The sequence below is a fragment of the Centruroides sculpturatus genome, unplaced genomic scaffold, assembly GCF_000671375.1.
Source record: "Centruroides sculpturatus isolate CEXI.00-Female unplaced genomic scaffold, Cexi_2.0 scaffold276, whole genome shotgun sequence".
NCBI classification, from domain to species: domain Eukaryota; kingdom Metazoa; phylum Arthropoda; class Arachnida; order Scorpiones; family Buthidae; genus Centruroides; species Centruroides sculpturatus.
The window spans coordinates 454,942-472,799 of NW_019384509.1; the positions used below are offsets into that span (position 1 = coordinate 454,942).

General features: G+C 29.6%; 1 protein-coding gene and 1 long non-coding RNA gene across 5 annotated transcripts in view; one reads left to right on the top strand and one right to left on the bottom strand.

The window, feature by feature from the left end:
* Nucleotides 1–17,858, bottom strand: part of LOC111622328 (mediator of RNA polymerase II transcription subunit 31-like) — a 61,804-nt gene that overhangs the window by 24,223 nt on the left and 19,723 nt on the right. For both annotated transcript variants that reach the window (XM_023364688.1, XM_023364689.1), the window contains exon 2: nt 15,583–15,786. In XM_023364688.1, the coding sequence (XP_023220456.1) occupies nt 15,583–15,786 (204 nt within the window). The remainder of the gene's footprint in view (nt 1–15,582; nt 15,787–17,858) is intronic.
* Nucleotides 1–17,858, top strand: part of LOC111622329 — a 37,941-nt gene that overhangs the window by 17,059 nt on the left and 3,024 nt on the right. For 2 of the 3 annotated variants that reach the window (XR_002756250.1, XR_002756249.1), the window contains exon 2: nt 10,887–11,074. The exons of the other annotated variant lie outside the window; for it this stretch is intronic. This is a non-coding gene — a long non-coding RNA (uncharacterized LOC111622329). The remainder of the gene's footprint in view (nt 1–10,886; nt 11,075–17,858) is intronic. 3 annotated transcript variants of the gene reach the window in all.

The window sequence follows — 17,858 nt, forward strand, 5'->3', positions numbered from 1 at the left end:
AATATATAAATTTTGCATAACAAACTGAATTATCATATTGATTAGAACTGAAAACTTCAGTTCCAGTCAATATGAAATTATGTAAAAATTATGAAGGAAAGGGAAAAGAAGGTATTCCATGTGATTCAACTGCTTTTGAGTAGTTATTATGGTCAGGTAATAACAATGTCATTTGATCAAAATTTGAATCACTATTTAGATGACACATCAAGATGGAGGGAAGTCAGTAGACTTTCAGCAGGCTAAGCACCAAGCAGGTGGCCAGATGGCTACAAGTATCCAGAAAAATGGTGTATATGCCGTAAAAACAATTCCAAGAGACAAACAATCACCAGAAGAGAAAACCAAGGTCAATGAAGATCACTGACCCCCTCAAAAAATATCAACTGGCTTTAATTACTTGGCCCATAGAGAGATAATACAGCAAGACAGATCTCAAGCTTGCTGCTGACACTAGAACATCAGTATCAAAACAAACTTTGTATAGACAGCTATCACAGAAGGGCCCTTTATGCTAGATGACCAATGGTGTCCCCCCATCAGCCTTTCCCACAGGAGAGCTTTTTTTCCTGGTGCCACCAACATCATCTCTGAATACAGAACACTGGTTCTATATTCAGAGATGATGTTGGTGGCACCAGGAAAAAAAAGCTCTCCTGTGGGAAAGGCTGATGGGGGGACACCATTGGTCACCAGTGGACACTTTTTATGTTTTCTGATAAATTGTATCAAGTTTGAAAACTGATTCTTGATGCATTAACATCTGGAGAGACTATCAACTCTCCAACTTCTTTGGTGAAAGTGGTGACCTCATATGGGAAGACATGTTGAATGGACCCACACATGCCTCTGCACAATTTCAAGGGAAGCACTTTGATTGTTCAGCACTACAGAGGTAAGATCCTTGTGATGTGAGGTTGTATGTGAAGCTTTTTCAGGGTGCCATTGGCTCTCAGTTCACTTTTTATGAATGACAATGCTAGGCCACAGAGCCCAGCTAATTACAGATTTCCTAAAAGAAGAGGATATTTGTAAAAGTGTCCAGCTATGTCTGCTGATCTAAATCTGATTAAGCATGTCTGAAATACTCTGGAGAGGGCTACTGCAGCATGTCAGTTCTCTCCCAAGACCAATGATTCTGCAGCTAAAATCTTATTAAGCTAAAATCTGCTTTTGTGAAGAAGTGAAGTTTATTTCCCAAAGCCTTTTTCAGAACCTCTTAAACAGCATGATGGCTCATTGTGAGTGTTGTATGACTGTAAGAGGTAGTCACATTCCCTTATTAGCTTTGTGACATCTGCCATCCCAAATTTTGAGTACTCTTAGTGAAATATGCATATCTCTTAAAGTTAATTTTTCATTTTCATTCTGAACAACAGATACATCAAGTCATGAGAAATCTGTGTACAAATTTCATCCAAATTCTCCAAGTATTTTTCCAGATATCCTACAATTTGTGTTTGTTACTTTAATTTTGGACATTAGTGTATTTTTAAACATTTGAAACCCTTATCAAAAATGACGTAAAATCTATTATCATCTCCACAGACTTATATGGCATCTAAAATCACAACTAATTGGAATAATTTCCACAATCTTTGCACATTTGAACATGCTAAAAGAAGAAATAAAAACTATTTCAGAACAACATCATGCCAAAATATTGACAAAGAATTATGAATAATTCATCAATCTGTTTGAAACCACTTCATTAAAGTGTTAAAAAGAATTTCAACCATAAAAAATTAATGTAGTTCTGGCAGATGGCCAGAAATACATTAATTTTTTATGGTTTTTATGGTTGATATTAATCTGTTCAACAAATATATCCAACTTTTTATTAATATGTAAATTTTCGACTATAAATTCGTATCTTCTATTATCAGGACTTATTATACTGGTTTTACAGATAATATTACAAAGATTAACAGAAAACAATTTTTATTTTATTTCGTATACCTATATACGAAATAAAATAAAAATTGTTTTCTGTTAATCTTTGTAATATTATCTGTAAAACCAGTATAATAAGTCCTGATAATAGAAGATACGAATTTATAGTCGAAAATTTACATATTAATAAGAAAAAAGGACATTGAGGCAATTGAATTAAATATCCAACTTTTTCTACTGAGACTTTGAAGATGTTGCTCACTTTCAACATCTTCACACATTTGTGAAGTTGGATTTGGTAATGGTTAAATTATTGAAGTCCTTACACTTGAAAATGATTTCATCAACATGGATATCAATACAACAGAAACCAGAAACAAACATCCCTTATTAAGAGAAATAAATCAGTTTTTTGTAAAATTATATTCAATTGACATATATATTTTTTAAGACAAGGAGCTAAAATGTGACAAATTATGTAATCAAATTATGTAAAAAAAATTTGAAATTTTTTAACATATTGACTAAACATAACTTTACAAAAAACTGATTTCTTTTTCATAAGGTATGTGTAAAGGACATATTTAAAAAATTGTTTTCTTTAAAAATGAAACTTTTCTAAAAGCTTAACAGAACATTGACAACAGTTTTTCTTTTTAAAGGTAGCAATCAAAAGCTTGATTTAAATATGTGAATAATTAAATCTTTCTTCTCACCCTTTTTACAGAATGAACATTCTAATTTTTCAAATATTTTATGGAATCTTAAGAAGTAATGGTTATATTATTTATTTAAACATAACTGAATTATTGAAGATTTATCTTGAGATTTAGGTTAACAAATATTTGAGATTTTTTTCCTTTATCTTTAATATATCTTCTTTTTACTTAATATTAAAAAAAATCAGAATAATAAAACAATTAAATTGAAAAATACCCCCTTTACTTCATTAAAACTAAGTGGATTATAAAATTTACAATTCTAAAAAATTGTGCCATGGTTCTAAAAAAGTTTTGAAGGCACTGTTTTCAATTATTAAACTGATATAAGCAGACACTATTTATTTTATTTTATAAAAAAAGACACTGCAGCCATTAAGCCTTTTTCAAGTGTCTACATACAAATCACAAAAATAAGAAAAAAATTAACAGATATTAAATAGAAAGTCAATTAACAAGGCCATGATAACTAATCCATCAAAAAGTAGAAAGTAGTAAAATTAATAATTTAAAAATTTAGATCTGTAGATGCTGATTCCTCATCTTTATTTTTTTATTTTTTGGTTACTCACTTGTATTAATTTGGTACCAATATACAGGGAAAAATAATAGAAGTGCTGATTTAATTTTATTATCAATTCTATGACTATAAAAAAACTGTATCATGATTACTTTCTTTAAAAACATTTTCATCTAAATAAATTTTAAAAAGACAGTTCTAAAAAAGTCAAAATAAAAATTACTATTATTTAATGTCTAAGTTTCTATATAATTAAGGTAACCAACAGCCTATATTTGCACATTGTTCTAATGTCCCTGTGAATACATTCAGGACAGGAAACTATCCTATTTTTGAAAAATAGAAAACTCGTAAAGTTTTTATTTAAAAAAATGCAGTATATTTATTAAGCAGTTTCTTCCAAGTTTAATAATAATGATATCATTGATTTTGTAGAAGAACTCAGATGAATGATAAAAACTTGAAGTACTATATGTTTTTAAAAAAAATTTCTTTGATATAAATAATGATGGCAAATTATTTTTTAATTCATTTTATTGAATGAATATGTTACCAATAAAAAGCTAATAAACAAAACCTAAAAAAACATTCCAACAATTTTCTGTTATATCTTCAATTATTTTATAAATAATGTAAAACAGATTGTTAAATACAAGTTATGCTTTCCAGGAAAAAAATGAATCAGAGACAAGAAGTTTTCAACTCTAAACCTGTGATTCTCAAACTTTGAGTCACCCCCCTTGATTCCATAAACTTATATCCAATGCCCCCTAACCCATTTTTCCTCATATGAGAAAGGCTTGGAAATATTCTTAAAAAACTTTTCTAAGAACCTCGCTCTTTGTGTCCTTAGTGTACATTGTTCTCCACATCTGAAAACCATTAAATCCAATGTTTCTTCTTAGCTGTTTTAACAAAGAAAGGGAAAGATTGTCAGTGACCCAAACTCTTGTCTATGGTTACCATTCAGTACCCTGTCTCTAGCAGTCCCCTGCTACCCACTTGCTTCTTTTTGTTCCCCTAGATTTACTCACACCCACAGGAGGCAGTAGCATCCACTTTGGGAACCACTGCTCTAAACAAACAAATCACATCTTTTATACTTTTCCAGAACTAATTTTACACAAAGTTAGAAATATAGAAAAGCCTTATTATTATTAACCCTAACTTGTGTGTAAATTTAGTGCTGGAAAAGCATAAAAAGGTGTGTTTGTGTGATTTTATCCAAGAAATTCCAGCTTTTTAAAGATATCTATATTAATAAAATATGGATTCTGAAGGAAAAAAAACAATTAACAGTAACATTGTTAAAATTGTTGGTAATCACAAAAGTTCATGTAAAAATTGTTTATTTAGAACTTTATAATTTTTTTAAAACAATTAAATATACTAAAATAAAATATTACCAAATCAAAATTCTATGTGAACTGTGTCATTAATATCATTATTTCAGGTGGATAACCTGCAACAACATATAACCTGCAGAAAATTGCAAGAAAGAAAATAAAACCTTCATATAACTAATGCTTCTAGAGAAGCTGTTGAGAACAAGATAATTACTAGTATGCAGTTTAGAAGTTGCCATCTCAAGCATTAACATATTGCTTTTTCTGTTTCATTTCTGTCATTGTAGATATACAAACAACCAAGCCCAAATATTCTGTAATAATTATATTAATTTTCAGACTATAGTTTGGCTAACTATTCATTTAATATAAATTAACTTTTTCTAAAGATAGATGGTTACACTGCTATCTTATACTGTACTAACATTAACTAATAATTATCATAGTTTTTTAATTAAATTAAATTTTATTTTATTTTTATTTAATAATTTAAAACCTTTTCGTTTTATTTTTGAACTCTGAAATGTAGAAATCCATTTTATATTACACTAACGTTTCTATGAAATTTAATATATTAAAAAAAATTATTTTTCGTGACATTGTCACAATACCAGGCTGCAATTTTTAATATTTTCAAAATTTATTTAATTTAAAATACAGTGTATGCTCTCCACCTTAAATTACTAGTGTCTAGTTCCTGACAATCATACTTTTCTTGTTAGCAATAGAGTCATGTCAGTCATCTATGCAACTCCTTTCAGTGGAAAATTTTTGATTTGAAACATGATTTCCAGTTTGCATCAGAAGTTCATTATACTGTAGTTAATCAAGGCCTTCTGACCCCAATCTTTTCATATCCGGTCTTGGCTTTCATCTATCTAACTCTGTTCTTGAGATTAAGGAAGGACAGGCATCAGATGGACAGATGACTGGGAATTTATAGGTCTACAGTTTTTTCAAATTGCAGTCCAATAACTTTCAATCTGAACATATATTGACAATAACAATAGCTTAATACAATGGCACAAACACAAACATGCACTTCTGTATTATCTTCACTAACCTATCTCTTGTGTATGATACAGTATACTAAGTCTTAATAGGGAATGGCTACTGAGAAATCCCTCTGAAATACTGAAAAATTCACCCTTGTACTCATTGGCCACTATATAATTTAAGTGTAGGCATTTATGAACTGTCCCAATTATGTAAATTAAGTATAAAAATAAATGAATACATTTCATTTGTCTAATAATAATAATTATTAGACAGTCTTATAAGTGTGAATCAACTTTAACTTGCAAGTGAAATTTAAAATTGACAGATAAACCACCCAATCACATAATACACACCCTTTCAAATACAACCCACAGGTTATCCACCCAAAACTATAGTAATTAATAAATGATTTTTTTTTCTAAATTACTTAATTTTACACTGTTTCATTTTTCTTTTTATATGTTGTTCAAATGTAATACAAACAGTAATATGAAACTTTTTTGTTAAGAACTGCATGTACAAATTCAGTACTATATTTGTTATGAAAGCAATTCTATAATAGTTTCACTTTTACATTTAATAATAATGAAAATAAAGACACTGAGTTCAGTGTTACATGCATACGTTTTTTGTCACAAGCACTTTTGATGAACTTATAGTTGTCATCCTCAGGTGAATACGAATATTTTCGAGCAGTTAGCTTGCACTTCACAGAGCTAACTGCTTGTTCGGTTTTCGAATTATATTTGAATATTTGCTTCGTGTTCTAAACAACTTTGACAAAGTTTCAACTTATATTTTATGCGTTCTATTCTACAACAGATTATTTCTGTTTAAATTTTTTTCAGAAAATATTTGCCTGAGGAAGATGACTATAAGTTCGTTGAAAGTGCTTGTGACAAAAAATGTATGCATGTAACGCTGAACTCCGTGTTTTTATTTTTATTATTATTATACATTAATTTGGTGTCATAGTCATCCTATTGATTAATTTTACATTTTTCTCACTTATTTAATAGTTTTCTCAGTTCCCTTGATAAACATATAAATGAAGGTTTGACTTTTTTTTTCTTTCTTTCTTTGACAATGTCCTGTTTTATATTCAAATATTTCTGATCACCTTATACATAATATGCCTAATTATTACTAAATTACTATGTGGGTATGAAAAGAGAAAGAATAGCAGATAGATAGCTAACTTAAAATGTTTCACAAAAAATCAGGTCTTGTTTTCAATTCCAATCCTGATAGCATGTAATTCAATGACAACATATAACTAAGTGATATTGATGACAATATAATAAGAAAAAAGTCAACAACATTGCTACACACATTTGAAATGTCAGATCATCCATTAAATACTGCCTTTTTTTAAATAATTTTGAACAAAAAAAATACAGTGGAACCTCGGTATACGACCTTAATCTGTTCCTAATGTTTGGACTTATACCGAATAGGACATATACCAAACCAACCTTTCCCATAAGAAGTAATGTAATCCATTCTCATGAAAAAAAATGGCTGGCTTTAAACACCTCGCTTTCCTGGCTAGTTCCTGCTTGATTTTTCATGAGATCAGCATGTATCTTTTTAGCTTTCTCACAAATAATTGCTTCCGATACAATGTCACCAGCACACTGTTTTTCAGTTATCCAAAGCAAAAGCAATTTCTCAACATGATCTAATGTCTTCGATCTCTGTTTAGAAATTGATTTAACTCCTTTCCCAACGTTAGCAGGTTTAATAATGTCTTTATTTTTCGCGATTGTCAATATCGTCGTTCTCGGAATACGGCATGCAACAGTTAAATCTCAAACACGCGTACCACCTTCATATTCCTCAACAATCTCTTATCAGTTCCATTGTGATTCTAGTCATTTTTTTTAGTTTTCTGTTGCTTTTCATTTGCCTTTTTGCAATTCATGATTAATAAAAATAATAAAATTTTACTTACAAATTAAAATCAGAAGAAATTTAACAAAGTTATAAACTGTGACACCGCAAACGTCTAGTCTGGTCTAGTACACCGATAGTGCTACTTGTTCATAGATGGCGCGTATAATTGAATTAAGTTGTATACTGAACAGAAGTTGTATACCGAGCAAAATTTGTTTCGTCCAAACAGGACGTATTCCGAATTGGACGTATTCTAAAGCAGACATATACCGAGGTACCACTGTACTTTAAAAATGCATAAATTATACTTTAAATCAATTATTATATTCTTTACAACAATATGCCACATATCAATTTTTCAATTCTGTTTGAAAAATCCAGTTAGTTTTGATATGATAAATGCTTCAATTGCATTTCTGAGATCCTTTATGTTTGCAAACCTTTTAGAATCCATATATTGATAATTTTGCATTTTGGAAAAGGTGATAATATTATGGAATAGGAAATAGGAAAGTTGTAAAACCTCCTAGTTCAATATTTTAGTTTTGTCAGAAATTGCTTTTGCCATACTTAATCTAGAATGGTATTGTTACAAGATCAAACTTTTCTTGTCAACAAGAGACATTTTCTGATAAAGCAGCATGTAGATTGCCTAGTTGTTGATTATATGTCATATTGATATTTGCTTGATTCTGGATTAGCAGTTCAAAGTAAACAAGGCCTTTCATATCTTACAAATGCAGAGCATTATCTTTCTAGAATGTAAACTCTTCTTTGTTGAAAGGTTTTGAAGGAGTATTTTTGTCAACCCATTTTAACTTCTGCTTAATATTGTTATAAACAATCTATATTTTTGTCACTTATGAATCAATCAAAAATAAACTGGTTTTGTTGCCAACAAATCAAAAATTGAGTAAATGCTTACACAAGCCATGACAAATTCATTTGAGTTAATTAATGCAACACCTATTTCAACTTTAGCATTTAAAGGTTCTTGAAAAAAAATTTCTAACATACAGTAGAAGTGGTCAAATGAAACTTCACAGGAAACTCCTCAGTAGATAGATAAAATTCAGCTTCCACTAATGTTAACATATCATCTTCATTGAGCACAAACAGTCAGCCTCCAACTCAATTACACATTCTAAACTTTGCAAATTGTGCTTTGAGAGAAGTTGATACTTTACGGAAACATCTAGGATGTCAGAAACACTTATTTTTTTTTTTTTTATCATAACACATATTATTCCCTTGTTTAAAATTCATACAGCATATAGTATAGTGTCTTATATGTCAATCCTATTCGAGCTGTGGTCCGCAGCCCAATGCTGGTCCACAAAAAATTTTGACAAGCTTTCACTTACAATTTCATAGATCATATTAATAAACTATTTACAAGCAGGTTATTTTATTACTTTTGTTTTTCATTATTATTTAAGCACTTAGTGCCTGGGATGGACTGGTAATTGAAATCAGTTTGAAAAATTCCTTGAAATCAGCCCATTCTTTTCAAAATGATTAGAACCAAATTTTGTTAATGCCTTTTTCTTATTAATTCAGTCTAAAAATAAAAAAAAAATGCATTTGAACTCTGTAGTAATATAATTATGTTTTATTTAATTTCACAAAAATATTGGTCCAAGAGGGACTGGAATGAAGAAAAACTGGTCTATGAATACAGAAAGTTTGAGAAGTACCATTATGTTTCATTTGTTGTTTACAATTTTTTTTTTTTTTTATAAAAGAGTAAGTTTTAACACTAAGATATATCACGTTGTTGTCAGATTACAGTGAATATTTATCAATTAAAAACAAAGTACATGGGAATGAATACATTTATATTTAGATGTGATCTACATTACAATAAAAAATAAAAAAGCAACACTTATGAGATAACCAAATACAAGTGAAATTCTTTAAAAAGGGAAATACATAATCTAAAAAAATTGGCACAAATGTTTTATAAATCGAGTGAGTTTATAACCAAAATCTTCTGATGAATATAAATTGAAAGTTAACCCTCCTTTGAGATCTTGTATAGATTGTTACACGATCCAGGGGATTGCTTGGAAAAATTTTAAAAAGTTGCCATTTCATTCGTTTAAAATTTTTTTTTTCATTTCAAATCATTTATCACCACCAGTTTTGCATACTAATTAATGCAGGTGTGTAGCCTTATCAGTTTTGAGTTTGGAAAGCAAAAGTAACATGTTAAGCTGTCACTTAGAAATAGGAATAATTTTTGAATAATCTTGACCAACACATTTGATCACAATGCTTAAACAGTATTTCACAGGTTCTGTTGTGTCAAAATTTTTATGCTTTTGCATACTGAAAAAAAAATCAAAGTAAAAAGATTTTACTCCAAAAAATTCTCCAAATTTTCTGTCAGTTGATAAAAAATCCCCAATCTGGAAATGCTGGGCAGCATTGCAAGAAAACTGCCTTTGGTTCTCAACATCAGTTCCTTCTTTCCCATTCAAACTTGCCACTTGATATCATGACATCAATAGATGTGGTGCACAGGACTCCCATAGTACAGTAACTCAACATTCTGCTGTTTTTCCTGAAGCATGCTTTGTAATTCAATTTTACTCTGAATGTTGAAATAAGAGGACTAGTTTTTATTGCCAGTTTAATAAAAATATTGGCAAATGGCTATTTTGGCACTAAGCAGCACAACCTGTAATCCTGAATTTTAACTTGGTAAGTTTAGACAATCATTGCTTTCTGATACATTGAGATCCATACAATAGCATTTGGATCAATCTTTAGACTCATAATTACTACTTGATTAGTTATTACCTAATAAATTATACATCTACTAACATCACATACATATCCCTGTGGTCATCCTTCATTGATAGAAAACAATTACAAATTTCTCTAAACTTGGATTCCAAGGTTTCTATTCTTGTTTCACTGATCATGTCTTATCAATTCTATTATCCTATGATTCAATTTGTGTAAGTTGATATTCTTTAACTTATTTTTATGTACCACACTGCTTTCTATATTCTCTGAATTCTGCACTTTTCCATCCTTTCTGTACATATTCCATCCAATCATTCACATATTGAAGATTTAGATCAGTGGTTCCCAAAGGGGTCAGTACTGCCCACTGGTGGGCGTTGAAGAGATCTAAGGGGGTTTTTTGTCCAAGGCAAATTTAGAGGTGTTGAGGACTAACTGCTGCCCCCGGGCAATACTCATAAGAATGCACTGAAAAGTTTGATTAATACTAAAAATCATTGAATGCATGCTTTAACAAATAGTTCTAAATGTCTTTTAAGCAAGATCAGTCCATATTAAAAGTACATATTGGTACAGCTTTGTTCCTAATACCTTTTTGACTAGTACAGTATATGAACGAGTTGCAGTACATGCAGTGCACCACACAGAGCACAACAGTGTGCATATGTATGTTCTGGCTCAATCAACAAAGCTTATATTTACAAGTTTGCACAAGATTAAGATACATACAGAATATTGAATCTATGCATGTTTTGACAGGTTCATTAAACATTACTGTAAATATGTGAGGCTTTTTAACCACACAAGATTGTTTCGAAGTTCCTTCAGAGCAAGCATGAATCTAAAACTTCTGTGCAGTGTCTACAGATTACATTCGAAGGATAACTTATGTGGACCACTTATTAAAAATATTTTTTTTTTTGTTGTAATAACTATTTGCCACAAAGGTAAGTACGTACATATTTACTATTATTTGTTTATTATTCATTTTACCGACAGTTTAATATAATTTGAAACTATCTTTTAAAATTTAAATTTACATAAATTTAAATAATTTTTTACAAAAAATTTCTCTGTTATAAAATATTCATATAACAACTTACACAAATTTAAAATAATATATTTATAAAAATTATAATAATCATATAAAAGTTATTTTAAGTTGTTTATGAATTTATACAATATACAAATTAATGTTACAGACAGAGTATAGTTTCTCTGTTACGGGGCTATACAACTGGATAAGAATAATTGTAATTATATGATTTTAATATATGTAGATATGAACGTAAAACATAACTTCTATGGTTATCGAAAAAACATATATACACAAATAGTGTTACATCAGTTATAACAAGATCATCATATATAAAAGTAGCCGACACTGTCCAAATGAAGAGTTTATATATTTTGATTAATAGATTTTGTATAGGTTTTTCTTACTAAGATTATTTAAACTTCTTTTGAGATCAGTTGAAGAGTTGTAATAACATATTTGGAGTATTTTATAGTGGTCTTGTAGACTAGTAAGTTCTTGACAGTTATAAATTAAATGGTATGATGAGAAGTCTGTGGAATGGCAGAAATAGCAATGAGAACTTGTAAAATCGATGTAAATATTATTGATAAAAAGAGTATATTTATTTAATCATAGTTGCATTATTAGACATTTTACATTTAAACCTATTGGTTGCAATATATAGGACTGAATGGACAGAAATTGTAGCCGATCAGTATACCATGGATGATAAGTACTTTGTTTTAATAAATTTTGATCCTTATTTATTGCTTGAGAGATTGCAGAATTTATTAAAAGTGTATATCCAAATTTCCAGTCTTGAATATTGTCTTGAAATAAAAGCTCTGATACTCCAAATGTATTAAGAATTTTAATTTGTATTGCCATAATTAATTAAATTTATGATTTTTACTGTGATTAATATTTTCATGATGTAAATAAGTTATTATATTATCACTTTTAAATTTTAGTTTATAATAAAATTTAATTAGACATTTCAATAAGAAAGGGAATAGCCAAATATGATTCACTTCATGTTGTAGAGCATAGCCTGGAATAATTCTTTCTAATTGAAATAGTTTGCATATAAAGTAAATATGAAAGTACTCCAATTTATAAATGTAGTCTAGACTCCAAATCGGGCTGCATAACATATAATAGGCATAATAGTAGAGTTAAATAATTTGATATGGATATTCAGATTGGAAGTTTTCAGTTTAGAACATACAAGTAGTAAATTATCAATGGCCTGCTTTGCTTTGGCTTTCATTTGGTTAAAATGTGCTTTGAAAGTTAAATTCCAGTCAAACTTGATTCCCAAGTAATCTATTTCATTTACAGTTTGTAGTAACAAATTTTCATGGTATATTTTCGTATTTTTTCAGATAATTTGCAATTATTTTGGAATATCAAAACTTTTGTTTTTGTTTTGTTTTTGTCATGAATGAAAAAATTTATCAAGTTGATCAAGTTTTCGCTGTAATGAAATTTTTGTTGGGGCCAGGAGAACAAGATCATCAGCAAAAAGAATGTAATGATATACCCTATTACCAATTATTATTTTGTCAGTCGACTCGGAGAAAAAATGATCTATACCTATCAGCTAAAAATTGAATAAATACAGGGAAAGAGGATCTCCCTGAAGAATACCACGGGACAGAAAATAATAATTGAGAGATACTGTTGCCTTATTTTATCATGATATTATAATTTGAATATAGTTTTCAAATTGCAGAAGTAAAACAGTCACCTGCTATACAGGCTTTCAAGTTGTGTATCAATAATGGAACATATATTGAGTCGAATGCTTTCTGAATGTCACCAAAGGAGGCATAAATTTTTCTATGTTTTTTTAAAAGATGCAGTTGAACTATCATTAATAGAGTGAAGATAGCTGATTTGGTACCTTTATTTGTGATAAACGCATATTGAAATTCAGTTTCTAGTTCTAGTTTTCATCCATAATTGAAATTTGCTTGCAAGGATTGAAGTAAAACATTTCCTTATAGTGGATAACAATGGTATCGGTCTGTAGTTTTCAGGAGAGGATTGATCGCCTTTTTTATAAATCATCGTGAGAGTGGCTGAGTTCCAGGATTCAAGGTAGTTATTAGATTTGTACATACTGTTAAATAAGTTTAGTAATTTTAGTCTGGAATTGTGCGATAGCAATTTTAAAAAATCGGTTGGAATGTTATCGTTACCCAGTGTTGTTCTGCTTTTTGTTTTTTTAATAGCTTTGTTCAATTCTATAATATTAAATTCAGATTCTAATATGTTGTTGCAGACTTAAGTACTTATAATTAAAAGGTGACTATATGAATTTGTGGGAATCTCTGAAAAAAGTGCTTCCAAGTATCGTAGTCTATTTTGACAGAACTTCTGGTTGAGTTTAGTTTCAGACAAAATCTCCGCATAACATTCCAAAATAATTTACCATCATTATTATTTTTAATTAAGTGTAATTCAATTTTTCGAAAATAGTTTGACTTTTTAGTTTTCAATAAATTATTGTAAGATCGTTTAGCTTTTTTCTAGTTTTCAAAATTAAGATCATTAGGATTTTGCCTAAATTTGTTTAATTCCTCTTGTTTTTTCGTTTCCATTCTGTAACAATCAGAGTCAAACCATATTTCTTTAGCTTTATTTTGAAAATTTCTTTTATTTTTATTAAGGCACATGTAGTTGTTTAAAATCATCATCATTAGCTTGTATATTTTTACACTATTAGTATCCATTATTTCCAGGATGGTAAGCATACGATTATCAATCTCTGTTCAATATTTTGACATTTTATATTTTATTTTTGGGCTATTTTTAAATTGATTACTTTTCTTCTTTGAGGAGGTTAATAAAAATTTTGCTTTTGTAGGAAAATGGTCAGATATATCAAATGAAGTTATCATGAATTCCATACAATAGTCCAGCAGTAGATCAAAACATATTGTGTAGTCAATTGTGGATTTACCGGTATGGGTTAAGCAGGTATATTCTGCTGGAAAATCAGGTTTAATATGTCTGTTCAATATAAATAGTTTGTATTCAGTTATTAATTCTATTAATCTTTTTCCCATATTGTTAGTTTGTTTGTCCTTGGATTTTTGGTAATTATGAATTAAATGATTAGAACCCTTATATTTAGTGTATCATCATTTCACCAATTCTAGAGTTGAAATCTCCTAATACAATAATGTACGGGGTTATATGGTACCATGTATCAATCTTTTTGAAGATTTCATTAATTGTAGTTAGATCACCAGGTGGCACATAAGTTATCACTATTAGCAATAAATTATTATTCTTATTTAATAATTTAGTTTTATTTATAGAAATAAGAAGTAGAATATAATTAGTAGATTTTTTTACTTGGATTATTTTACAGTAGTCTTTTTCTATCAACATGCAAAGACCTCCTCTTGGGCAACCTGGACCTGCTGATTTACTTGCTAAAGTGGTTTCTATCATAAATTTATTGGAGACGTTAGATATATAAGATTTGTCAGTTGTAATCCAAATTTCTGTCATGGCAAAAATGACCGGTTTATATTTGGCCAGCATAAAATTAACAAATGAAGTTTTATGTTTGAGTCCCTGATAGTTCCAATTTATGACAGATTGAATAGTTATTTTCAAGAATAGAGTGACTTCGCATTTGACTTTGTTTTATAATATATCAGCTATCAGAACTTGAGTTAGAAAATGGTAAAAGTGAATCTACATAAACCAGACTTTTCTCATTGATATTATATGTAATTTTTTCTTTTCCTGTTATTATAATATTGTTATGTAGTTTAGCTTGTGGATTCATTTTTCAAATTTCATAAAGCGTTGAAAGTAAGTTTTTATGTCTGATTCTTGAATTTTTTGTAAGATCTGGTGATATCTGGATATCTCCCCAATCTTCAAGTTGGTTTTGTTGTTTTTTTCGAATGTAAGTAAAGAAGACAGAATTTCAAAGTTGATTATTACTAAAAATTATTTTTAAAGTCAATTTAGGTAATTTCGTTAACTGAATTATCTCTAAAATATCTTCTTGAACCATATTATGAATATTTAATAATGAAACAATAAATTTATAAATTTCTTCCTTAGTAATAGCTCTCAAAATGGGATAATTGTATAATATATTATTATTACGGGTAAGATCATTAGTTATATTGTCCATTTTAAATTGTGTGAAGTCTTTTTCAATCTGCAAGGTGTCAAAATGTTGATATAATTTAGTAGTCTGTTCTTCCATCTTTGTTTGTCTTTCTTTGGTTTCGTGTAGGTTTTCGTGGATTAAATTCAATTCCTCCTTAATATAAGTAATTTGGTTAAATAGTTTATCATTAGATACTTTTATAAGATTGGAAATTTTGTTCCATACAACTATCGAAGAAGTGTCTAACAGATTATCCGGGTCTTGTACTGAGGTAGATGATAAGAATGGCTCACCTGAATGATCTTGAGTATGTTGTTGAAGTAAATCTTCACTAATACTCTCATTCTCTTCAGAAGTAGCATGTAGATTTTTATCCATTTGTAAATTATAATTCATAATTAGCTTGGAACTTGTTGCTGTGAAGTCGTTGCGCTTACTCACTGATTTGGTTCTGTTGAGTGGTGGTCTTCCCCGCTTAATTGGAGAACGTTGCATTTCCGTTAATATTGAAGTTTTCTTGTTAACGTTAATTATCCAGCTGTTAGTCTTCTTTAACGAACAAAAAAAAACGTGTTAATCAAATTGATAATTTTAGAATTATAGTCGCAAGTGAAGTGCTTGACAAAAGTCCCCAGCAGCACCAGTGATTGAGATATGCCCCCAAAATTCAAAAATTATAATAATAAATTTATTTAATATGGTGACAGTTGGTCCTGTGGTGGCCACAGCAGATTTTTATTGTTTTTATTTTTACAGATAAACCCATGTCAGATTCTAAGAAAAACTGAAGACAATATAATGTCGAATATTTGAAATCTGGTTTTATTCTGTCACCCTTAAACAAGACATTACCAATGTGCCTGATTTGCCAGAGTTTTTTTGCAAATGAAGCCATGAAACCTTCACAATAAGAACATTTGACCAAAATATATCCTTACAGAAAAGAAAAATTTATCTTACTTTCAAATGCTCAAAGAACAACATTTGAAACATCCAACTTTAGCAGGTATGTTTTAAGCAGCATTGAAACAAGACGATGATGGGTTACAAGCCTCTTACATTTCCTTGCTTATTGCTAAATCGGGAAAACCGCACACTATTGGAGAAGAATTGATACTACCAGCTGTGAGTGAGGTTCTGCATACTGTACTGCACATGCCATCATCTGATATTAAGAACATCCCATTAAGCAATAATACATTACAGAGATGAATTGACAAAATGTCCGAGGATGTGGAGAGTTCTATAACTGTATTTTTGAAGACCACAGAGTTTTCTTTACAGCTTGATGATCTATTTTATCAAACAATGAGTCTTTACTTCTTGCATAAGTTCATTTCATAAAATATGAAAAAAAATCTGTCAAGAACTATTATTTGCAAAAAAATTAGAAACAGATACTAAAGGAAATCTATTTGATGTATTGGAACACTATTTTAAAGAAAAAGGTATTACACTGGATAATATCATGTCCGTTGCTACTGATGGTGCTCTGGCAATGGTTGAACAATACCACGGGTTGATTTCATATTTGAAAAAGGCAGTACAAAATGTAGTCACTATGCATTGTGTAATTCACAGACAACATTTGGTTACAAAAAATCTTAATGCTTGCATTCATTACGAACTACCGTATGTAATTACAGCAGTTAACAAGATCAGAAGCAATGCTCTCAGTAGACTGTTTCAAAAACTTTGTGATGAAAACGACGAAGATTTCGATCGTTTACTATTGCACACAGAAGTTTGAAGGCTATAGAAGGGTACTTGTTGAAAAAGATTTTATGACCTCTTTGACTCAGTTCTAATGTTTTTTGAAAAAAAAGATAATTTGTTAAGAGAGAATTTATTAAAACTTAAGAATGATATAGTTTATTTAACTGACTTATATAATAAATTTAATGAAACAAATCTACAGCTGCAAGGAGATGATTTGAATCTGATCAAAGCAAAAGCAACTACAGTAGAGCATCAATTATCCAAATATCAATCAACTGAAACATCAATTAACCAAAAGCTTTCCAGTTGGCAAATTTAAATTTTTGCTAGTGCTATGGCACTGCAATCTTTGGCTATGCTTTGGGCTACTCCAATATTATTTTTGTTGGTGTGCATATTTTAGCTGGCAGCACTGGCGTGACTATGAGAGGGTACTTAAGGACGTGCCAAGATTTGAATGAATTTCAACATGGGATAGATTAATATATTTTTTCATACATAATCAGTTATCCGAAAATCGATTTTCCGAACAACCCCAGTTCCCAATTGATTTGGATAGTCAATGCTCTACTGTATTTCTGCATTCATGTCAAAACTTGCCTTGTACAAACAAAATTTGAGTCGAAGACAATTCTATCAGTTTCCAAATCTTTCCTCTGTGGAAACAAATGATGATGACATTCTGGTATTTTGCCAGAATTTGGAAGCACTTAAAGATTTTACAAATAGATTTAAGGATGTCCTTAACATGATCATTCCAGATTTGGTACTAGAACCTTTCTCAAAACTACAAACAGCAGAATTATCACTGCAAGAGGAGTTAATAGAATTGTCAACAAATGAAGAGTTA